The sequence below is a fragment of the Arctopsyche grandis genome, chromosome 12 (genome assembly GCF_051622035.1).
Source record: "Arctopsyche grandis isolate Sample6627 chromosome 12, ASM5162203v2, whole genome shotgun sequence".
NCBI classification, from domain to species: Eukaryota; Metazoa; Arthropoda; class Insecta; order Trichoptera; family Hydropsychidae; genus Arctopsyche; species Arctopsyche grandis.
The window spans coordinates 20727271-20754613 of NC_135366.1; the positions used below are offsets into that span (position 1 = coordinate 20727271).

At 31.6% G+C, this 27343-nt stretch overlaps 1 protein-coding gene across 2 annotated transcripts in view; it reads left to right on the forward strand.

The window, feature by feature from the left end:
* The first annotated feature begins 2574 nt into the window (after nt 1-2574).
* Nucleotides 2575-27343, forward strand: part of Hnf4 (Hepatocyte nuclear factor 4) — a 69196-nt gene continuing 44427 nt past the window's right edge. The window contains exon 1 of one of the 2 annotated variants that reach the window (XM_077443386.1): nt 2575-2923. In XM_077443386.1, coding sequence (XP_077299512.1) covers nt 2779-2923 — 145 coding nt within the window. In that variant the 5' untranslated portion in view covers nt 2575-2778. Of the gene's footprint in view, nt 2924-17514; nt 17644-27343 lie in introns of those variants that run through there. The other variant, XM_077443387.1, reaches the window with a different exon arrangement.

A 27343-nucleotide genomic window follows, 5' to 3' on the forward strand; every position in this document is an offset into this window, starting at 1 on the left:
GTCATCAAGTTCTTTGTTTTCTCTTTTTTATTTTAATTTTTTCTGTCCCTTAGTTGAGGAAGACTCAGGTATGTTGCATCTCTTGGTACCCATATTTATTTTTCTAAATTGCATGGATGTGTCCAAGGATTCTTTGAAAAACATATTGTTTGGCTGCCGTTTTATGAATCTCATCTATCTAATCTTGAGCCAATTAAGTTTTTTCTTTGCTGTGTCAATTTTTCTATTAATTATTACCTTTGCTATTGGATCTGTTGATACGAAATCTTCTTGTTGCGTTTTGTGCACACAAAATTTCTTTCGAGTTTCTTGAACTACATATTTTCATCAAATCTCCACTTACACTGCACGACACATCTGTTGCAGGAACAGACACATTACGGTCATATGGTACCCATGTTGCATCAAAAAAATCACAAAATAATTAAATTCATATAAAATTAGTAGAATATAATATAAATATTCATGTAAAAAAAATTGAGCTAAAAAACAAAGACTTTTGTGATATTTTTGACAGTTTGAAGTATTGCAAACAAACTTCATACAAAATTGTATGAATGAGACGTTATGTCATGTTTATGATTATATTTATATTTTGAACCGATTTTACATTATTTTCTTAAAAAAAATGATGCCAAAACGAAGATAAGTATACAGTTCACACATACCTGCAACATAATCCTCACTATTACTAAAATATTAAAATCCATTTATAATGTCACCCCTGTCGACTATCGACCGCCCTTTTCGACACTTGTATCAGTATGGTTCATACAACTTTTGTTAGCTTCATATAACGTCACTTGACACATTCGCTCATAAATGGCGTTGTTGTCGATAATTCACTGTGATATTTTACACAATAAGGAATATATGAAATGCTATTATTTTTGCACTTAAACCAGCTTTTTTTAAAAATGTCCAGTCTATGATACTTTCTTATTCAATTATTTAAAAACAATAGCATGAAATGTATTTTTCTAAAGGTTCTAATAGATTTTTCGCATATTAAAAGTATATCAATAAGATCAGGTTTGTCATAGTTTGTCAGGAATATTTTTCCCAGGGCCCGGTACTCCTCTGCGGCCCCGTAGTGACGTACATATGTATATATTCACAATTTCCGATTTATTATTCAAGAATCTTAGAACTTTCTTGGGTACTAAAAAAGACAATATTTATAATGAGATAACCTCCCCCCATAATTTAAAAATAAATACATATATAATCAATTAAATTTGGGGTAATTTCCCTCAATATTGAGACCCCAGTTTTAATCAATACTCCAGAAAATTTTCATACTTGAAATCTCCTGGGTACCATTTCAACACAACCCACCTATAGCCATAACACAGCCACAACCTTAACCATGCTTTTCACCCCCATATTCCTCTATCAACCCCTTAGCATTCATACTGTAATGCATACTATAAACAAGAGCTCGCTTGAAATCAGTACGTTTCAATACATCAAACCACACGCTATACTCCGTTCCGTCTAAGGCCAATACAGACCGATAGCACGTACATACAATAGATTAGTACAAAAAGAGCCTAGCTTGACCACCCCTGACCGTCCCCTCCTCAGCAACTGTCAACCGCACGCGAAGCAAAGCAAAACGCTCAGTTGTCGCTCAACTATCCGGCTAGTTGAGTGTGCTTCGCGACGTGCTCTCAAACACAATAATTACACATAAAATACAAAGATATATTTATCATAATCATATTTGTCACCTTCAAACAAATCACAGATAAAGATCAATCAAACGGTATATAAATATCATAGTCAACCCCTTCCCATGTCATTTTTTTCACACCATAGTTGAGACGAGCCTCTCAACGTGTACCATATCGCATAAAATCTGCGATTGTGCTCTTGAAAAATTTAATCTCACGAAAAACAACCACTTTATCAAAAAAACAAATTATATTGCGATAATGTGATTTACACCTATACAAAAAAAAAAAACAAACCAAAACTAAATATAATGTATTAACTTTTTGCTATCGATCGTTATTTTTATTTCACAATATTTCCGTGCGAATTTTATATTAGCGATTTCTTGCCGTTTAATTTGAGTTGTGTAATACGGTAATCCTTGAAATTATTTGCAATGGTCATTTAATTATTTTCACATATTCAAATTCACGACACACTTACGCATGCGCATAAACTGCATTTAAAAAGATGAGCCGAATATCGGATTTTATTTTTAGTTTGGCATAGCCCTGCCGCTTGGTAACAGAACGTTTTGTAAACACACATTTCTGTTCTAATGCAAAAACAATAAGCATTATCGTTGAACCTAGACCTTGTATGTAAAATATATGTATATTTGTAATGAAATCGCTTTTTTTAGATACAAAAGTGTCGCTGATTATTTTAAAATTCACAAAGTAGCAATCGATATTGAAAACTTAGCTGCGAATCAAAAGTCGGGCATTTTTCATCATTATTTATATATACACACGTCTGATTATGGCTTATGTGATAGTTGGATTAAAAACTGATAAAACTTCACTTTAATATATGCCAATACGCCTGCACTTGTAACCCTTTACGCCCAATTAACACATTAACGATAAGCTTTCGTAACGATACTGATAGAACGGTTGTTTCCCTTATCAAAACAAACAAATTCGCACATCATATGCATAACCATTATATGTCATGTTCTGCAGTGATTAAGCGAGCAACAATAGCCGGAACCGTGCGGTTCAAAAAAGTGCATTGATTGAATTGAATTTTTATCGACTTTGATTTATACAAAATACGTGAATGATACACGAAAGGTATCCGTACTCTTGTGAACACTTCGGTGGAGAAATGAGGAGCGACGCGATGATTCCTGGTGAGGTGGAAGGCACAGACTATCTCCTGTCTTCCACCATGAGGTTAGAAGACACCTTCTTCCAAATACTCGGTGAGTTTCCTATATGTACAATTTTTAATATAAAAAATAATAATATTATCTTATCGGACATATTTTTCTTTGCAATATGTACGAATCGATCATTTTTTTAATAATATAATAAATAAAAAATATTTTATGTATTTTATGTTCGCAATTTACTAAATATGGAATTTAATATTGATTGAATTCGAATTGCATAGAAATAAACCTTTTGCTACATATGTATGTATGTATGTAGATATTTAAATTTGTGTCAATTGTATTTATTATGTTTTTATTGATTATTATTACATTTATATATAGCACTAAATTGTTGATAGTTTTTGTCGCAATTGTAAATTTTATAAATAATTTTATAAAAATAGCGTAATTATCTTCGAATGATAGCAGCAGTATCTCAAGTTCTTTATAAATGTCTAATGAAAACATCTATTCTATTCACATGTCAAATCAAAGTTGAATTTCGAAAATTTATTTAAAATGTTTATTTTCAATTGTATGTATAGGTACAATTGTGTGTTCATACAATTCGAAATTATAATTTCAAAACGCGTTTAATGTATTGTAGTTGTGTTAGTCATCGTTGATCAAACACGAGCAAATAAAATGAATTTACTTTAAACATATGTATATTACATTATACAAAATAAATGATGATAACAATAGAATAAATAATGAGAAGATTTCTAAACTTTCCAAAAATATTTGATATAGTTTTATTTCCGTAATATTGTTTTAAACACTAAACTGGTTTGTTTCCTGTAAATTCAGGTATATAAAAATTGTATGCCACGTGTTGAATTAAATTTTATATACATGCAATTTTAAGTTAAAGTTATGCAAGTTAAAAAACATCAAAATAGGCTAATATTTTGATTCTGTGTCTTTTTTACGATCGTAATAATGACTAATATTAAAAGATTGATTTTGATAAGCACCATATTTTCACTTAAAAAAACCTTGATTCGATTTCTACTTCTTTTGTATAATGACAAAAAATATTCAATTTAAAAAAATTTCAGATTGTTAGGCTATCATAGGATTATTTTATTTTAAATTATAGTGATATTGCGATATAAAAATTTAAAATTAAATTGGTGTCTTATATTATTACGATACAAAAAATAATTATATAAATATTAGTGAGTATGTTTTCAATCATCATATAATTTTATGTAAAATAAATAAAAGAAAAATAAAGCAAGCGTATTTATAGGTATACAATACATTCTTATGTATTAAATGTGATACACATATTAAATTGACATTGCAAATTTATTTCGTTTTTCATGAAATTGAAGGAAATAAAAAAATATATTACATAAATTATGGGATTAAATGAAAAAACGAATTTTCATAAGTATTATATAATCAATAGATTTATTTTTATTCTCAAAACAAAACTTTTTTCTAACATATTTTTCAATTATGTTTTGGCACGAAATTAAATATTTTCACTATCGAAAGGTTTATGATATATTTGAAATTTAAATACAATGTTTAACACTGTTAAACTAATATGTAGTATACAGTGGCGGCTCGTGCATATAGGCTACGGGACTGCAGTCCTCCGAATACAGTACAAATGCATGCTATTTTTGTCGTCCACATGGGCTGTGGGGCTGCAGACCTCCCAGTATAGTACATATTCAAGCTATTTTTGTTTTCATTCGATCAACGGTTTGGTTAACGAGCTACTACAGCCTGAATAATCTATGCAGCCCCCCCCCCACTATGAAATCTCACGATCCACTACTGGTAGTATATCAATTTGAATCTGCCACAAATAAAGTTTGAGTAGCATCGTTGATTAATAGCACTGAGCAACAAAAAATCACGTTTTTGAGTTACCAGAGCAGAGACTAACTAATCTTTACTAAGTTTGACCCACTTAATTCGAATATGATAATGATTTTTATTGGTTAGTGATCATTTACGAGATATGAGCGTTTAAAAAATCGCACGATTTTTATAGTTTTTTGGCTTTTGCGGTCTTTAACTCAACATCTAGTATTGATGTCCTCAAAGTGAGTACTGGAATCAATATTCAGATGTTTTTTCTCTTGATTGTGATTTTTTATTGTTTTAAAATACTTAATTAATTGTCTAGCGAATTTTAAAAGTCAAAAAGTGAGCGCACAGCACATAACGTTGGTGCAAGCGAGATGGCACGGGAACTGAACGAGTCTTTCTATCGCAATTACCAGTCGAGTTAATACGTTCATATAAAAAAAATTATTGAGATACTGGCCAAATAAACGTAAAATAGCACGAAGATTAAATCCGTAAAAAAAAAATATTTTTGACTTTTAAAATTCAGTACTCACTTTGAGGACATCAATACTAAATTTGAGTTAAAGACCGCAAAAGTCAAAAAACTTTAAAAATCGTGCATTTTTTTAAACGCTAATATCTCGTAAACGATCACTAATCAACAAAAATCATTATCATATTCAAATTCAGTGGGTCAAACTTAGTAAAGATTCGTAATTTTTTTGTTGCTCAGTGTAGTTAAGCGCAAAATTTTTAAGAGAAATCTGTTTTTTTATCATTCAATTTATTCAAAGCGTTTTTTTCAAATTCTTTACAATATCATACAAATTTATGTTCAATCTAAGAAAACTTTTTGTATGAAATTCATTTTCATGATCAATTTCAGTTAACTTTATACTTTATAATGAAATTATTTAAAAAAAATTGAATACTAACATATTGAGGACTAAAATAGACGGTGGTTCCCGCATCGATTTAATTACATATTTTCATTTCAGCGATTCTAGTGAGTGGCCGCCAACCGGTGACCCGCGGGTCACCCGATTATCAACCGCGAACAATAAACACGAATAATATGCATGCGAGCACACGCAAGCTGCCATTTCATTTTTTGCAGACCATACCTTAATTAATTTGTTATTTTTCGCATTTCGATCGCCTAAAAAAAAGCGAGCAAACACCTCATTGAAACAATACGAATTAGCACATTTTCTTGTGAAAACATATGTATATTTTTCCAACGACACTGAAGTCAATTAGCGTCTCTGCGTCTATTCTCCGAACAAGTTTTACGAGTGTTTTATTCGATCGTATAAATTTATCGTCATATTTTATAAGAGTGTTGTAAACTATCCATATTGTGCGAAATTTACATAAAAAAACATGTAATATGATTTTAATTTAGAACGAGGCGCGCTTTTTATTATCATGAAATAAGGACAATAAATAATAATTATCTTTTATTTATGTACATTCAAATGAATCGAACGAATAACTACGATTAGTATAATTTATTTTGCTTACATTATTTGATTTTTATTGTTTCGCCGTTTTTAGTATTTTATTATAATATATTCGGAGAAACTGTCCTAAAATTAAAGATGAATTAAATTCGAAGCAATGAATATTCTTAAAAAGTTTTAATTTTCTCGAAATTTCGATGTTTTTCTTCTCAAAATATTATAACTGATTTAACGATTGAAATGTTTTCATATAAAATTATCCGATCATATTTTCTCACTCTCTATTATATCATCTCAAAAAAAATAATGACTAAACATGAGAGGAATAAATTTCTTCGCACAGCAGGGAGTTCATATATTTATCAAGAAGCGCTCAAAAAATATTTTCCCATAAATTGTTAAAACATTTTTTTTACACTAAAATTAAATTTTTGAAAACAAATCTATACTGCGATATAAACGACAGTTTCATTTTTCATTTAACAATATTTGTAAAATTATTTGATTATATGCAACATACAATATAGTCATAGTCAGTGAATATGTATGATCAGTAAGTTCTATTATAGATCACCAACTGCTTGATTATTGTCTTTAAATAAATAATTGAATCAGTGGCTTCAGTAGCTTCGTTCGATTTGGTCAGTGAATATACATATGTATGGTCAGTAAGTTCTATAATAGATCACCAACTGCTTGATTATTGTCTTTTAATAAATAATTGAATCAGTGGCTTCAGTAGCTTCGTTCGATTTGGTCAGTGAATACACATATATATGGTCAGTAAGTTCTATTATCGATCACCAACTGCTTGATTATTGTCTTTTAATAAATAATTGAATCAGTGGCATCAGTAGCTTCGTTCAATTTGGTCAGTGAATATATGTATGATCAGTAAGTTATATTATCGATCGCCAATTGCTTGATTATTGTCTTTTAATAAATAATTGACTCACTGGCTTCAGTAGCTTCATTCGATTTGGTCAGTGAATATACATGTATGTATGTATGTATGGTCATTAAGTTATATTATCGATCACCAATTGCTTGGTTATTGTCTTTTAATAAATAACTAAAGCAAAAAGTGATGTATTGAAAAAAATTTGAACATTTAAGTTGTTATAAAACAAATTATATTTTAATATAAAACATATCCCTAAAACAATAAAAGCACCCATGCACAGCATAATCTTATTTCAATATTAACATACTATATTTGGTATTAATATAACAATACGTAGTATTTCTTGAGTTTGATAATTAATATTGGTATATTGAAAATATTGGCACATATGTACATATGTATGTACACAAACATATTGAACTTCTTCTAGATATTTGCAACGGCTATAAAATCATTTATGATCGGAAAAGTTGGGGGTTGGTCTCACCTAATTATTTTCTTCCAGACTGAGTCGATTTGCATTATGCTCATTATTCAAATTAATGCTTATGTCTCACAATCGTAAATAAATGCCCTTGCATACGTACTACGTTTATAATTTACGCATAAATCACAGCGAATTAATAAAGAGACAATATTTCGTGCATGACAACTTACGTGTATTAATCGCCTTTATTTTATTTCATTAATTGAAAATATGATTGCTTTATCGTCGTATTTTTCCCCTTGTTTGTTTTTAAGGTATTAAAATACAATATCGCGATAAATTTGACAAATTGCGATCTTCCACACAGATATTTTCGGCGTCGACAATCGAGATAAGTCCGAACGAATATACAAAACCGATCAATAATATATATTTTTTATTACTTTTATACTATGGTGTGTTTATTATTGGCCGTTTCGACGTCTTTATTAATTCGTTTGAAATACAAAATTAACGGAATCGACACGTTCACTCGTGCGATGACGGATGTACCGAGGAAAATGTGTTGAAGGATCAATAAAAGATGCTGTGTGTAAAAAAAAAAAATCAAAGAAAAATTACAGTCTCGGTTAGTGTTTTTTTTTTAAATGAGTATTATCAAATTGCATTTGTGCGTTACCGGAGACAGGCCCCCATAGATTTACAATAGAATTAAGATATCGGATGTTTTCGACGAATTTTGTAAACATTATATGTTATTCGGCGACAATCTACAATGTTTTAAGTTGACAGTGACATTTATCCACTGTTATATTCGCAAACACGAAAAAAATCATGTCCCCTTTCATAATCAATTTGAGAAATAATACCGTTCTTACGACACACTTAGCAATTTGCAAATTTATAATACGTGGAAATATTTTCGAAAACTTGAACATTTATTTTCTTCATATTAGATAATTTAAGTATTTTTAGTCGAGTAATCAATTAAATAAATTTGTCCATTACAACTAATCAATATTCTTAGCAAACTATAAAAAAAACATAGGATGACATAATCACAAACGCAATTAAGTATATCTGTTTTATTCTTATATTATATTTAGCTCCGCAGCTGGACTAACACAACTGGACAGGGAAAGTAGGAAAGTAGAATTAAAAATTAACGTAGATAAGACCAAATTAATGTTCAATCGTTATTGCATGCCTGATAGCATCTCATTAGATGTAAATAATTTTTTAGGTTAAATAATTGACATGTAATTAGGATGGAGAGCATTTGGACGAATGACTGCCTGAAGAAAAAGATCTTCGGTCAATGAGTTTTGCCAGTGATGTAAAGCCCGGACCCAGAGGGTGTTGTTCAAATGTTGTAAATGCATTGTTAAAGGTTTGCCGAACCTTTTTTACAAAGGATTTACAACAATGGAACAATGAGTGGCACCTTGGCTATCCTACCTCTAGTGATGACGTATATATGTGAAACTTGGACACTGAACGCCAAGATGCTACACAAAGTCTAATGAAATCAAAGCAGTATGAGACGCTGTATGCTTGGCATAACGAGGAAAGACAGGAAGCGGACCACGTGGGTGAGAATTATGACAAGAGTAGTGAACAAAGTGGATAAAGTAAAGAGATTGAAATGGCAATGGGCGGGTCACGTGGCTAGAAGAATGGACGAAAGGTGTACAAAATAGTTGCTACATAAAATGGTACCCAAGAGAAAATGCAAAAGGGTAAAAAGAAGACCGCAGGAAAGATGAATAGAGGAAATTAGGTATTGAGTATTGCAGTAACCGCTGCATCAGCTGTAAAAGCTTTTAGTAAACTTAAAATAGTCGAAGTTAGGTCTTCAATGGCTCAGGACAGACAGTAAATACACAGTAATTTGTGTATACATTCAATTGAAAGCAAAACTGTTAGATTTAGATAGAAATATTTGATTTTGAAATTTGAAATGTTTTTATTGTTTTCAATTATAATAATAACTGTTCTAATGATCAAAATTCTATTTTAATTTTTTTTGTTAGTATTATTATCTTATTTTAACGTTAGTGTACAGCATAGTTGGAAAAAGGCTTAAACCAATTCTTTGATAGAAGTGTTGAAGGTTTTGCGTCTTTGAAAGGAAGGAAAATAAATTTTTAATACCTATATAAAACAAATTTTGAAATTATTTTCATTTCCGTTATCATGTTCCTTTATTTGCGTCATATTAATTGGAATTATTTTTTCTTATTAATTTATATAAAAGGTTTAAATATTTTTAAAGAGGAAGATAGGCGCAAAATTCAAGCTTTTGCCCCAGGCGCAACTTTTTTTTTCGTACGGCTCTCATATGTATTTACATACATATGTATATACATTTATTTTATTCAATCTTGATTTACATATGAATAATCATCAGATCTAAGTTTTGTAACTTGACATATGTATCAAAATACTAAGCAATTGGGACAGGTACGATTTATGGAGAAACAATCAGATTTATTGGACTGATTCAGTATCTTTCTATTGTATCGATAGTTTAATATTATGACTGATTTGCCGTTACAATTTACTGTAAATTTATTGGAACGGTGTGAATTCCGCATAAGAGGCATGCTTCTTTCATCTTCCAGATGGATTAAAATCTCGACCAAAATTGAAACTAAACGCGAATGTAAGTGATCTTATGCATATCTGTATTTATAACAATTGCAAAAAATGATGAAGATTTTAATTCGACAACATCAGCTTCGATTGAACAATGTAATCGTCGAATGGCTGAACGTTAACAAGTCTCAACAACTACTATGACTACTGTATTTGAACAACGTATGTATGTATTAAACATGCATACATAATATGTGTGTATACACGAGCAAGTATCGTATGTACACATACATATGATTAAGTATCGCAAATCCAATTTTCAGTTCTAAAAACCCTATTTCTGTTTGATTTAATTTACAAATTGCTATCGATTCATTTAATTCGATATGTCCAGAATCTCGGAAAAGTAGAATAAATGTATTATAGGCCACGAGTATTTTTAAATATTGTTGAAAAGCAAAATATTTCTCGAAGTGAAGAAAAGTATACTTATGCCTCTTTCAAATGTAACGGCTCGTATGTACATACGTACATACATACATTCGAACAAAGTATAATTTAAATTCTTCTATTGGTTAGTATAATATTTAGAATTGAAAACATTTGGTTTCATCAAACGAGCGATGACGTGCTTTTTGTTTTTGTTTTGTGTGATCTCAAGAACCGCATCGGCATTTTTTAGCGTTACGATGAATGCATCTCTTGTCACTGTACAAATAAATATCACACTTCTCTCAATCGAATGCTCTTCTCGTATCCAACTACCCATTGTTTGAATAGACCTTCAAAAGCACTATAAATTGAGTTGTTTTCATGAGATCGGTCGTTGTAGATATTGGCTTAGGTGAAGAAACCACATTTCGATTGTTCAAAATCAGTGAATGAATTTTTATATAATAATCAAAATAAAAATACATATGCATATTTACGATTTGTTTTTAGATACTTTATAATGATTGAAAATTTCCGTACACATTTATTTATCGCCTTTCGGTAGTTCTAATGTGTCAATTATTATTTTTTGTTAATTTATTCATATATGTATATTATACATATGTAAGAGTATATTCGTATATACATATATATATATATATATATATATATATATATATATATATATATATATATATATATATATATATATATATATATATATATTTTTTTTTTTTAGTTCATTTTAGAACACACCGAGGTGAGTTTAGAGCAAAAATAATCGTAATTGCAATTATATTATATAATGAAACATGCAATTGCAAAATCGTTTCTCTTAAATGTTCAACTCGAGCTTCCAACTTAACTAATATATTATCCGAAGGTGGTGTTGAAGGTTTTTCTTAAATAAATTATATATTTTATGATTATAAATCGTATCTGTATTACATCTAGTGTGGTTTATGATAATTATCACTCACTAAGGTTTCAATATAGAAAAGGTTAAGCAATTTAACTATTGATTATAAAAAAATAAACATGTCCGTATATGTATATATGTACATACATACATGTGTACATTACGTGTGAAAATTATATTTTTCTATTTTTAAAACACCTTCATTAGACTTAAGAATTAAATTTAAAACTTAATAGCTTAATAGCAAATTCTTTTTTTACTATTTTTCAATTAAATAATTTATAATAATTCTGAATTTTCATTTTTTTTACATAATTATGAATAAAATAAAAAAAAAAAAATTAAGCAAACCTCAATCCGGATTATGTTTTAATAATTAACTTCAATCCTTTTTTTAATTTGATCAATTATTTATGTATATATATTCAAAAAAAGCCCATTTTTTATGAAGCCAAAAGAAACTTCTTACAATATTGGGTTGAACTTAAATATGTATATGTATGTATGTTATAATTAGAGGTGTAATGGGTAGGGGGATATCAAGGGCGATCTCCTGGCACTACTTTTGTCAAATTTCCCTTCTTAAAAATTTAAGATTCAAGTTGTTTTTTTTTCTTCATAGCTACTGCTTATTACAATTATAAAAAGGAGGTATGTAATAAAAATACCACACGCTGGCTGCATCCGGAAAATTTAAAACTGAAATTTGAATAAAAACACTAATATATAAAAAAATATACTAGTGCTGTTTAAGTCCCAAAGATTAAAATGTTAAAAGAAAAATCGATATTTGTCGATAAAAAAATTTGTGGGAGTATGTATAAATTCAGTGTTTCTGTATTTCTTTTTAGCACTACTTACACCACTGATTACAGTCCAAGTGTTCACTCCGGTTCGTTCATGAACATACTAGTTCATACACGGACTATTGGTTTTAGTTTAATTGATAACAGTCAAAATCTGTCTTCAAATAGACTCAACAGGTGTCGCATGAAACTTTTACCTGTCAAAACGCCGAATATTTGAAATCCTATGGAAACCACGTTACAACATTACTAAAATCCCGCTAATATTAGAAATATTGCAACCCAGGGTAAGCATGTACTATATATACATACATGGGATGGGACAAACAATTGAGAGCTCATACCTTAAAGTTAGTGCATGAACAAACTAGTTCGTTTGTCAATTTGTTCTTTTGTGAGCATTAAAACTGACCAAAATGGTACGCTTATGAACAAACTAGTATGTTCATGAACGAACGAAATATATATTTGTATATGTATAAGACGAATAGCTAGAGCATTAATATGTGTAATAATACTTGTTTAAGCTCTATATTAATATTTATAATAATATATAAAATATCAATAAAGAACACTTTCAATCAGTCGACATCTTAACAGGGGCAATTAATGTTTTAATTCGATATGAATATTGTTAGAATGATTATTTAAAGTAGTAAATACGTACATATAATAAAATTAGCAATCATTCAAACGGAAAATGACTATATTTTATTATTAAAAATAAACGATGGAATTCTCGCCAATTCAAGTCTAGTTGCGTGACACACTTCGACAGTGCTGTCCGCATTGCGAAAAATTCTACAAGACGGCTCTCAAACACTCGAACACTGTCAATCGCACGGCGAATATGTACTTCAAAAGAGCACACTATGCGATCGAAAAAGTTTGAAAATCGCTGCTAATTTTGTCGTTTCGATGCACAAATAAATGCATTCACCTGACTTGCGACGGACGCGTCCGTTGCAACGACACCGCAGTTCACGTTCCCTTGACCCTTACCACACTTTATTTTGTATTGCATGCAATTAAATGCATCGGGTGCAATCAAGCGCACGCAATCCGACAACCTGGTCCAAACAGGTATTGCTCGACGTGAAAAACCTTCAGCAGTTTTCGTACGACGTTTTTGTGCATACCAACCACCCTTAGAAAATTCACTCGACCAATCAACACCCACATACGTACGTACTGTTGGGTGAAAGCTCACGCCCCCGTTGATTTGCGTAATACTTCTATGTGCGTCAGTCGTGTTGAAAATATCGCTCTATTAATATAGAAATGTATCAATAGAACCGAAAAATTTCCAATGAGTATAAAAGTGAGCATTCGCGTAGAGATAAGTCGACATTTATCGTAGAGATACGACAGACCCTTTAAGAAATGAATCTCTCATCTTTGTTTCATCATTTTTTTTTAAATTTACAATGGTACCATTCCGGGCTACCTTTATTACCGGGCTACGGGCTAAATTTGTATATATATAAATTTTCAATATTATTATTTTAATCTGTTTATAAATACAAAAACGAATGTCTGTATGTGTGTCTCGAATAGGCTCCTAAGCCACTGAACCGATTACGATGGAACTTTTAGGATTTGTTGTATGCATGTCCGGGAAGATTATTGTGAAAAAAACGGGAACGGAAACGGGAAAAACGGGAATGATTTCAAATGTGTTCGCTGCCTGCGTTTTTCCGACAAATGGGAACGGGAACGGGAATGCGTTGTTGTGGCATTGCAATGCATGCCTGGTTCAGCTAGTAAATAAATAAAATACATACATATATGAATATTTGTAGGTATGTGTACATATTTTTTGTTTTATTTTTAATGTTCATATAATATATCATGTTCACAATAAGTCTTTAATTTATCTGTTTTAATAGCTATCATTATTGATTATTAAATAAATAAATAAATAAATTATTCTTGTTTGTATCTTATTTTAATGTAAGTGTTTTAGGGTTTTTTATGCGTTTATATATAATATACATAAAACAATTCGTAATACTCATTTTAGATAAACTGTTCGGATTATAATTTCTTAACAAATGTTTTATATTATTTTGAATCATGAAAAACACCGTTGAATATTTTATCGCGAACAAAAACCTTATCTGCCTTGCAAGTTGTTGGTCTCTAAGAAATCTCTACGATAGACAAATGCTTGATTTATTATGATGATTTGGTTGCATCTGCATCAGCTCTACGTCGATGGAAATCTTATGTACATATAGCTCCATAGCAGAACTATGAAGTCGTTAATAATATGATTCTATATATGTATATGTATATATGTCTGCTTCGTGCTAATTTATCTCATCTTTCTAAAATCAGTCCTTATTTTAATAAACGGTTACAAATCAGTATAACTTTTTGCCTAGGTACAAAAATGGGTGTCGTGTCGTATAGAAATATATTCAAATGGGAATATCTCTAAAAGGATATAGTGGGCTATTGATAAGGATATTTCGACTCATATATTTACGATCATACGTTTCGCACGTTTGTCTGGTTTTTTTTTATATTATTGATATTCATATTTTTTTAATTTGTTGAATTTATTTACAATTTTCCTTTGGAATATAAATTGCAATTTCGTTTCATGCGATTTCGCGTCCTAATTGCCTAAAGTATGTCTTTTAAATAATTAGTATTCAAGAACAGGTTTGTTTATTCGAATTAACACTGGTCCAATATTTTTTGCTCGGGTATTTGCTTCATTATCGTATACGTACAGTACTTGATTTTTTTCACCAAGTCATAAACACTTAATTTTCTGCGAATACAGCTTATTTCTAATTCATAATTATTATAATGCAAAAATGCTATTAAAAGTGTCCTACGAATTTGGCCGTTATTTAAATTGAGTAATAATTTATTTGCATTTAAAAAGTAACGTTATAATTTATTCATATTTAATGGCATCGATATTTTCATACACAGAATAAATTTACAGTATTTCCCCATGTGCATATTCTAAAAAAAAACAGACTGAAGACGGCCCTTTTTATAATATATTATAGTAATAAACTCGATAAACTTACATACATTGAGTGAAATTTACAAAAAAAAAAACAACAATAATAAGCTGTCACATCACGTATCATTCGTGCAAGAATCGTTCAAAAGTCATCTTTTTGTGAGAAAAACTTATTTTTTACGAACGAGGTCTTCCTTATTTAAATACAAAAATTGTTAAATAATCCGTATGAAATATGAGTGCCCATATTTGGAATATCCGTTTGTGCAAACATGTAATTTTTATTTATTTTTTCCAAATAGAATCCATCATATTTTAGGCAGATCTTCGATTTTGCCTTTTCGAAACATAATTGATAAAATCAAATGCAAATCGTACGATCGTCGATAAAAAAAGAGTACTTGCTTTCTAACTGTTTTTATCACAAAAATATGACCAAAAATAAATATAGGCAACAAAAAGAAAACGTTATCGTCTTTTTATTACTTTTCGATGTGCAATTTCATCTTTGCGGTATTACGCCTCTAAAGCTCTCGTCATGCATATTTTTTTACTTTATCTATATTTTTTTAAGGTGGCATTAAATTTCAAATTGTATATATGGGATTTCCTTTTGGTTAGCAAAAAAATACATCAATATTCCGAAAAAAGTACGATTCCAATAACAGTTAATAAAACTTTCATTTAACAAATAATACGCAGGCATTTTAGTTTTTGTAACGTACATATGTAATTACATACACATGTTTCCGTTTTGTTTGACGTAAAATGTCTATAAACGATGTAATCGTTCACGTAAATTCTTTCATATTTACATATATTTTTACTATTTTTAATACGACGACATCGATTAATTTATCAACAAAAGACACTACAATTTTAGTTTTCTTTTAAACCCCCACTCCCATCGTCATTAAATTGTTTAATTTCTTGTCTAATTGCATTACATATCATCGATCAATTTCAGTATAGTATTTTCATAAAATATTTCAAGTTTTATTCTCGAAATAAAACAAGTTTTTTTTTATACTATCCCAAATGTATGTATGTACATAACATTTTATTTGTACCGATCAACAAATTTTTATGCTTTCTAAAAATCTAAAAAAGACCCGACCCACCTAGATTAATAAAAATTTACAATAACAAATTTTATTAAAAAGTGTGTGTGACTAAGAGCCATATAAAAGATGTTGCCTAACAGAACTACATATATGATGCTGTGAAAATATCAAAACGCTCAGACAGCATGTTTAACAGTCGGATGACCATTGAAAAGATTGCATAGACGTCTGGAAACTATTTCCAAAATATTCAAAATGCCGTCCCCTTTAGAAATATGATACAATTGAAATTTTTTTCTGAAAAAATAATAATGTATAAATACAGATAAATATTTTGTATTTCATTTGCAATGGAAGTAAGAAGTCCATTTTCAAATGACAATTTATTTATGTGCATTTCTATTTTAAATGTTAACGAGCTTAATTATACTAGATTTAAAACAATACCAAAAATTTAATTTAATTTGCTGCCCCTCAAAGTGTGTCACCCTTACTTTCCTACGTTTACGGGACGTCCCTGAAGGAGTTAGTCAACAAGCACAAGGATTCTGGCTCGAATTTACTGAAACACAGTTCTTAAGCGAGATTCTTTCAGCCTCGGTGATCGCATAAATGCATACAAGAGAGCCGCACTGTTCACCGATAACAAACGGTCTGTGAAAGAGATGGCTGCATACGTAGTGGCATAGTAAAGGAGATCTTGGTGAACAGACGGGGTGAGAAAGAGATGGCCGTATACGTAATGCCTGGAGCGCATCCTCGGTTTACGGAAAATCTGTGAACGAGTTGTCAGGTAACCGAACAATACACAGCACCTTCTGGGTCCGTTTTTTTCAAGACGGCACCTTGGTTATCCGGCCCTTAGTGATCGATAATGGCGTATACCATATTTGAATAAATGTAGGAGACCACTCACAGCGGGGAGTCATGCACACGACTTGCCGTTCTTCCCTGTGTGATTTCGCCTGCAGCCTCATTGGCACCCCAAGCTAGAAACCAACTACATAGAACCTCTTAGGATTTAATGAAAAGTTTTCCAATTTGAAACATATCAACATGTTTAATGAGAATCTAACCAGATTTCAGTCATATTCCGCACTCCAATTGGGTAAAGCCAAAGGGAAATGTAAATTTGACGTTCATTCGGAGCGAAAAATTGTCTATGGTCGCCGCTCGGTGCGCGCAACGGAGCTCGTGTGACTTTGGCCTCCAGCTGTCAGGCACTCGTGCGGGCCGAGCGAGCCGCGCGGACGTGTTTCGTGTTTCGTGCGCGTTCGTATCTTTCGCTGGGTGCTTCTCCACGTCCCTGCAACCACAAACGCCACCGCAGACGCAGAAATGGGGCTCTGCGAAGAAGGTGAGTCGCCCCGCGTCCCTCTCCCCTCTCCCCTCTCCCCTCTCCCCTCTCCCCTCCGCAGACCACGTCAGCTGATGATCAATGCCGGTCGACCGCCGCACCGCACCGCACATGTCTCCGACCCAACTGCCACACTGACGTTTGTGTTTACTCGCATAGGTTATGTGTGTGTGTTTGTGTCTGTGCCTTTATTTATTTACTTCTGCCGTTTGGCCAATGGCGCGATCGCTCCTGCCATGACCCCCAAATTCCAACTGTCAAAATTATAATTTTCATATTTTTCATTCCGTTATCTAATCATATTTTTATCGACGAATATATAATATGTATGCGAGAATCTCACCATCTATGGGCATTTGAAAAAAAGTTGTAATTTAAAACTTTACTATACGTATACTGGAATTTTTCGTATTGAAATAATGAGTGTTTACTTTTGAAATTGACGTTGGAATTTGTAGGCGTGATCGGTTTCAATGTGTGTGTATGTTGTATTTTTAGAAAGAATTTATTAAATAAATCGATTACTATGCTACATGATGCAGAAGTGCTCATATTTTAATGCATTTTCTATGTTCGATGTACGTATGTATATCGAAAACTCTTCGGATTCGGGTATTTCCGTAGCTTTACGATTGTTTGTATTTAAAATATTTAAAAATATTTTCGAATTCAGTTATTTGTGTATGATGTATTTTATTTAATTCAATTGTTTGTTCGGATTTAATGTAGTGTTTATCAATTGTTTATTAAGTACAAGGATGTTATTTTGTTTTGATAGATTCTTTTTTTTTTAATGTGCATACATATCAGGAAATGTGAAAGCATCCATGGAAATGACCTCAAATCGTTTTATCGGTTGAATTAAAGTCATTTGAAGACAACTTTTGCGATAATTAGCATATCTCTCAACTTTCACGATACCTCCTATGACACAATTCGCAACTCATTAAATAATTTCAGCTTTATTTAATGTCTTCAAATCTTTGCAATGAAGATAAAGCTATGGATGTGCCCCAATATTTACATACACACAATATCAGACGAATTTACAACGCAGAAATTAAACTTTACCTTTTATTAAAGACTAGTGGTTTTGCTCGGTATTTGTAATATGAACCGCTTAAACATGGCTAATAGTAAACATTTTATTAAATTTATTTGAATAGTTTTTTTTATTAAATTTAACGTCACGGATTCTACGAACCAAAACTTACATACATTCGAAATTATATATTAGATAATCAAAATTTGACAATGCGAAAATGATAATAATAAAAATTACGATTTTCAAATTTCAATTTCAATCTTCACAATCGCGATAAGCTTCTTCGAAAAAAAACTTCGAATTTCAATACGTATGTAAGACGCTAGTAAAAAATCAATAATTCTTGTCAAAATTGGTTTTTGTCTACCAAGTTGACGTTATCTTTGAATAATAAAATAAAAACAGATATCGGCACAAATTTGTACCTACTATATGTATAAGCATAGTTACAAAATTGAGTATAAAAATATTTGTTTACATATATATGTACATATGTATATCGGCAAATATATGTAATTCGGTAAAATACAATATAAATGTATTTTCATTTGTAATTCGCCAAAAATTGCTTTTGATGATAATTAATTTCATATTATATATCTACATATGTATATATATATGTATATAAATTAAATATGTATATTATAATTTAATTAGCTGTCCGCAATTTGATAACGATATCACGGTTTCTGCGGAAATTGCGTTCGTTCATCGGTTTAAATTAAACGTCACATCATCAAAAACCATATTTTATCTATGAGTCAATGAATGATTCGAATCTCAATTCCTTTCGGTTTGCTGTGCTATGCCAGTTGTATACACTTGATATCGCTGTTATCCCTTAAATCCTTTTTCAACTCGTGTCAATGAATAATAGCAACAGTGATTCATTTTCACGTTTTACACTTTGCCACATTGGAGTGTCAAAAGTTCAAATATGTAGTATTCCATTCATACATACCCATGTGTTACGCATACAAAAATTAGTGTTTTGGTTCATATTTGTTGATATCGTTAGATCTGACTATAATCAAGTTCACACCTTCGCCGCAGATTTTCCGTATATCTACGCATGCAATTAAAATTGCATTATGCACAGTACTCGTATCAAACCACACCATAAACTCGAGTAGTAACTTTCCTGGAGATTATATCTTTCATTTTTTTATGGTAATGATTGTAGTATTGAAAATTATGAGGAACAAGACAAATATGCTACATAATTGCTTTATGTAATTATGCAGAAGGACAATTTGAATGTAACGTCACTTCATAATAAAAAGGACAATACTTGTTGTCTTCTGAAAGAAGTTCTTCTTTTTACATACCTCCATACTTTGGCGACCACCTCATCGATTATTTGTAGATATCCGCATCGGTTTTCAGCAGCTCGGAACAGGTCTTCGGCCCTCATATCGGTCCACATGCGCATGTTTTGAAGCCGAGACAACTTCTTCCTGCCAATCCATTTCCTACCTTCTATTTTCCCCATGGTTGTCAAACGGAGAAATTTGTATTTTGGACCCCGTAGCATGTGTTCGAGATACGCCATCTTTCTCCGCTTGATGACAGAAACAAGTTCCCTGCCTCTCACTATCATGCTGAGGACAGTTTCATTTGAGACTTTTTTGGTTCATGGGATCTTCATCCCATCCTCAACCCACATCTCAAAAGCTTCGATGCGGCTGGTCATCTTGGTTTTCCTGAGTCTACGTCTCGCATCCATATAGCAACACTTACCAGACGTAGCTCTTCGCGAATCTCAAACGCGATTGAAAATTGAAAGAAATAAAATTTAAATAAAATCTATAAAGTCTAATACCGGGTTGACACGTACGCTACATGGACGTTGTCACGTTACGAGTAACGTCCGGGTGGCCAAATTTAATACATATAAATCACTTCTCTGAAATTACATACTCAATTTTGAGTATAGCGTATAGTATACGTACATACATATGTATGTTTATCGTATTTTACTAGTTACAAAAATATGTAATTCTTTGAAAATGTTTCAAATTATTTACTTCCTTCAGGAGGGTAAGAAAGGACAAATTTTTGTATGGAAACGTCTCCACAAAGTCAAGTAAAATCGGAAATTTTTAAATCATTCGTTTTTGACCGGGATTTGAACCAAAGATTTCTCAACTTGTAATCAAATTTACTAACTGCTTTGCTATAATGTAGCTGTAACAGCGCTAGAACCTTTTAAATCTCAAAAATTTGGTAGCCAACAAAACTAATCAGACACTCAACCAATTAAAAATACGTACTAAAATTCCTTGAACTTCTATAAAACTGAAAATCGACCAAATTACATACTTTCCACAAATTTTCACACATTCAATCGCGCAAATCGACAACATGGGACGATCACATGTCTCAACATCTCGTACATCTATCTACCTATCGCTGGGCACCTCTGCCTCTACATATACACACATTCGTATGTACTACTAAATGTATAATACATATTTTTTCTCTTGTGCATGTTCGCGGCTTGCAAATTGGCTAGGCATATTGGTTGTGTACACACATCCATATCCAAAACACGCGGGTATGTGAGGTAATAATGGCAAACAGGCAAACAGTCGAGATGTCAACCGTGGGCCAGACTCCCGCCGGACCCAAATTGATAAGTCAATATGGCCGACCGTAGAGTCATCAATCATTTTCATTGGTCCCCGTCGCGGTGTGTGCCGAAATATGCCGACACGCCAGAACTCTGCTACTACGGCCGAACCACTTGCGTAACAGTCATCGTATGATAGTGCGTGATCAGTACGAAGCACAATCGTCATCGCGTCTAATTGATGATTAATATAATGAAAAATTGATAAGTCAACGCAAGGATTTGTCCTCCGGGTGAGCTTGCCATTTTTTTGCCGTTCACGTACTCGTACTGGTTTTGACATCTAAGCAGAATTTAATTTTAATACGGAATGACGAATGAAAAGTACCACATTTTAGAGGGAAATTTGCGACTGCAGTAACAAGCGTAGACTTGTTGGTTTCGTTCTAAATGCTAGGAAGCATCCTTGCTGTGTTTTTCTTGTAGAACTCGAATTTGTTTTCCGCAAAATAAAAATGGTTCTATTGTATTTGTGAAAAATCTATCTACATGTGTTTATACGTATGTATATATGTATGTATGTGTGAAGCGATAATGTTTATTGTTGAGGTTTCGACAAATTTTCCGTGGTCAAAATCATTTCCTTGGCAAATGAATTCACATTTAAATTACTAATGAAAACATGGGCTTTTCGAGAAAAAAATGCATTCATGTCTGTACTTTTATATTTGAGGAATTTTTGTGTGGTAATACTTTTTCGATTCCAATTGCGGTAATCGTCGTGCATTTCATAAAAAGCTATTATAATATATCATCGTAATGAAAATGCAACAAAACTGTATTGAAAATTATTGACATGAAGTGCATATTGAAATTCATTTAATCGAAAACTGACATGACAATTTATAGAAGAGAACACTATAGTTAAAGTGGTGGAAGTCCAATTTTCAGTTCCAAAAACACTATTACTGTTTGACTTAATTCACAAATTGTTATCATTTATTTTAATTCGATATGTCCAGAATTTTGTAAAAGCAGAATAAACGTATTCCAGGCCACCAGTATTTTTTAATATTGTTAAACGCAAATCATTATATTTAATGTTTTGCGAGATATTTCTCGAAATGAAATAAAAATGGATAATGGGAATAGGCAAAACTCTAAAATAGGACTTCTAAATTGAATGCACACTATTCGGGATAGGAATGGACAGGAACATTTTATGGATAGGAATGGTATATTTTTTCTACTGCTATAATATCTTCTTACGATTCGCGAATTATTTCTATATTTCATTTCACTTCAACAGCTATCTTCGGTCCGCTTTTGAAGCTAGTACAAGGTCCGTTTTTGGGATTTTGAAAGACATGCTCATTGAGATCTTGACACAGTGCTCTCTTCCATATTCTTCCCGTTTTTGATCGATTTTTTATGGAACAAATCTCACCGTATGCTTTTAATGTCGTTTGGACCGCAAGTCGTGTTAATTTAAGTTGTTTGGAATTTTTTTCACAAAATGTATTGAAATGATCTGAGCAATGTTCCCTTCACTTGATTCTCGTGTTTTCAGCATTATTCAATTAAAGAATTTGCACTTCATTTAAAAAGCAAACGGAAACGGAAACGATTAAAAAAACAACGCGACGAAACCGTTTCTCTCGAAAAATAGATAATTCGTATTTTATTTATTTTTAACAATAAACAACCAAGGAAGAAAAACTAGGGCTAAATAATAGTGGAATTTTTTAGTTGGATGTGATACAGGTAGTGACAAATATCCGAGAATTTTCGGTTAAAACCATTTTTTACAAGTGGCCTAATACGTTTGTCCACGTCTGTAGTAATACATAGGTATGAATCAGCAAAGATATCTGGATATTAGCCATTGGTAAAATGATTTCTGGTATAATAAAATGAACTCTGTTTCGAATTTAATTTAATTTCTGTAGCATTCTTTATTTAGAGAATCCCACCTTTTAGCAAAGAGGAATCTCTTTTGTAAACACTCTGTACGCCTAGACATACTTGCAAAATTTGTTCACGTCCTTGAATAGTGTTTTTCTTCTCGTGGAATTTCTGCATTTTTCTCCAGCACATCTGTTTATTTTCCTTTTATCGAATTTCACATATGTATAGGTAATGTGTTGTTTTTTTTCAATTTTGTTCTTCACAATTGATATGCAAATGTCATTTTATTTTACGATGATAATCATAGTGTTGCAGGCGATACTTAACGATCTCAGATTGCTATTGTATATGTACGTACGATTTATAATATTATTCGAATCGTCGAATAAATTTATACGGATTATATAAACGTGAGTCAGCAATATATGATAATAAAATTATCATTTATAGAAATTGTTCACACTTTATCTTAATAACTGCGAAAACATACGAAATTATATCACAGTCATCCTTTGAATTTTCAATAGATTGAAAATTACATATATAACAAAGAGTCATTAGTATAGGTAACTTGCTCGCATCTAGATTCAATTCATTCTTATCGTCTTAGCTTATTATTTGTGCAGCAGAAATTTTAGGCGGACATCTCTGGATCAAAGTTCCATCTACATAAGAGATCGAGATCGCAATAAACAATGGTCACTGACATCATAGTATTTCGACGATATCTGATCGAGAATCCACAATCTCTATCTCCAATTAGTAAAGCCCAACGCGCGAATTGATCGATCATCACTTTCGCCAATCCGGCGTCAACGTATTTATTATTAATTGTAATTGACTTGTTAGTTGCTAATATGTAATAGGGGTGCCCACAAGGTTGATCGTGACTTATTGGTTATTCGCACGAATTAATGATTATTAATCACCTTCGATTTTTTTCTCACATTTTTATCAGTTTATTGTGCAGAGATGCCGATTTTCATTTGCATGCATCTATGAAACTGTCGATGTATTGATTCGTTTGATTTCTTTTTTTTTTTTTGTATTTCTATTAATAATAGTTTACTTATTGTATAGGAAATGTCAGCTATAGACAATTAGCCTCATACATACATATTACATATGTATGTATTTTCCATAGATTGATTACAATCGGCTTATCTTTTACATAAAATAATTAGTGGACATCTGTGATTCAAATCCTTATATATCTATGAAGTATCATAATAGACAAATATTTACGTCAATATTAGTTTCTAAAAAAGTATGACATAAATTTTGAAATTTTTTTTCAGTAATTTACATCCAGTGACTTCGATTCTAGGTAAATCACACATAAGTTGTTGCTTGAAAACAACATTTGGAATTAAAACAAGGCTTCGTCCAGGCAATGCTTTTTATCTTGTTTTAATATTAAGTCGTATATAATATTTTAGTATAAATTAAGGAAAGTCGTATCAATATTTTATCTTCTATTTTAAAGATTGATACTATTTCTAAATAGCTAACTCTTCCCATCGTAATACGTATGAAAAAGTCTGAATTATTGTCGAAATTTTTGAAAAAGATTTAATTTATTTACATAAATATACATAGACTACAAATTAAATGGTCACTTTTTCAATCAATGGTTGATAACTTTAGTGATAATAGTTTATATATACTAGTTGTTTTACCCGGCTTCGCTCAGTATTTTTAATATAAACAGCGTAAACATGGTGAATCTAATAGTAAATATTCATTTGTTTTTTATTACATTTATTTGAATCCAAAAAATAAATCGACTCACCGTCATAGAAATTTTGACTTGTTTACGAAATTCCCAACCAAAGATACATATATACATACTTACATATGTACATAAAATATTTTTCGAAATTATATATTAGATATATAAAAATAAACGGTCAGTAATCCGCTTATTGTTTTAAGTATTGTAGTTTGGACGTGTAGAGGGGTTTCCGAGATTTGAGTGAAAGGCGCAGCAGTAGTGATGGAGTTAGTTAATTGTTTTGGATCCGTCGGCCTGCCAGCTCTAAATAGGGCACGGACTAAAGACGCCTAATATTTATACCCAGCGTATACTCTCAACACAGAGAGGTCATTGGTCGATGGGTCGCGAGACCTTATTGGCTGTTGTATACAGTTTATTCATATGGAGATGTCCTTTTGGCGTGAACGCGAGATCGGGTGATGAGCGCTAGTAAACCAGTGGTCGACGAGCGCCAATCCCCTATTCTCTACGTTACAGTATTTTTGACAAACAGTCAGTGATTGAATATAACTTAATGAGCAAATCAAACGAAGTTTCTGACAAAGTAAATACAGACAATAAATCAATTAAATTTGTATGAAAAAGGTAACGTCAGCTATTTCGTCCGGAACTCAATTCTCAGCAGTTTTTTTTTTCTCACTAAAATGCAAATTAAGCTAATTTATTTTTAATTATTTTAAATGCAAAAGATATAGCTCATTGGGTTCATGTTTATTGGCTTCATCTATGTACACATATTGCAACAAGTAGTGGAAGCAGTGTCGTAGCGACGCATTAGTAGCAGGGCGGTTGCTAAGGGCGCCGGAAGCTAAGGGCGCCTCGGGTGCTTGTCGCTTTTTAAATTATGAAAAACTATCATTATAAAAAAAGATCGACCAGTAGTCAAGTTGGACATCAAATTTAAGCATATTAACAACAGAATTTGAATTAGAAAATAATATAAACTTGATAACACAATAACGACTATTCGTTTGAAACTTTCAAGTTACAATACTTCTAATAGAATAAGAAGAAACATTTTAATTTTTTTTTAAATATTTCAAGGCATTTCAGTATCAATTCGATACCTTCATTGTACGTTTTTGGTACCTAGATTTCATCACTTTCTAAAACATTTTTTAATTAGTGACGTTGTTCTAGTCCTCAAAATGTTATTATTAATCTGATATTAATATGGAGTATTTGTAATACTATTATATTGATATTATAAATAAAGTTTTTTGTATTAAAACTTTATTTAAAATATCTGTTTTTTTTTTATTTAATTCAATAATGCGAAAACATTGCTACGACTGTGAGTAGAAGTAATCAGAATTTGAAGTGATTTGCACATGTCGATTACAACCACTGCCTAGGACTTAAAGCTTCTAAATTTGAAACAAATTTAAATTAAATACAAATTAGTTCGTTTGCAAAAATATTTATCAAAGATTCAATGGTACTGTGTTGCCTTAGTCTGTTTTTGAGGAATTTGTTTCATATTATTGACCCATTCTTCAATAATGGCACTTATCAATCAATTAATGCATCGACATTCCATTCTACTTTTCACACACCATACTCTTCACTTTCTCCCAAAAAATATGGCATCTGTAATATGCATAATAGCCAAAAGAGAAAAATTCCACCGCACTCGAGCACCCTACGGCAACCGTTGTATGTACGTATGTATGTACATACATACATAGAAAGCCACGATCACATTTAATCCCAATTAGCCAAACGATGTAAAAGCACACACGTAAAAAATAAAACCACGTGCAATTTTATATAGATTAGCAGTATGATTATTCGATTGTTTTTGTTTATCTTGTTGTCTAGACTGCTTCATAGCACCGGACGATTCATCGACACCGAACGCAATGCGGAGCTCGAAAGTTTATCTCGGTTTACATACGTCGTCGCGGCCGGTGATTCTGCGTGAAATTTGAACTTTGATCGGTCGGGATATCCTCGTCGACTCTATATACATATTACACAGTGTAATATGTGATTCATATCGGACGAATCGATCCGTCGTCACGATGGCAAAGTCCATGCACTTACTCGTGGGCGAACAATATTCGTACGTACGTTTATTAATATGACGTGTGTGTGTGTGTGTGTGTGTCCAAATAATTTGCATTGCCCGCAACAATCGTCGTTGACGTAAAACGCGTTTCGTTTTTATTTTTATTTTCGATGTTTATAAATAAATATCCACGTTTCGCGGGCTATTTTCGTGTGGGAAGATTGCTAATGTGTCTAAATTTGTGCTATTCTCATATGCAGGGTTTCTCTGACGTCTCGAGTCAAACTTTCGATTGTCATTAGTTGATGTGTTATTCTGAGAATAATAGCTTGTTTTTTTTTTTTGTGTGGTTGTTTAGGTTTGATGTTATTAGTTTGATTAGTGGAT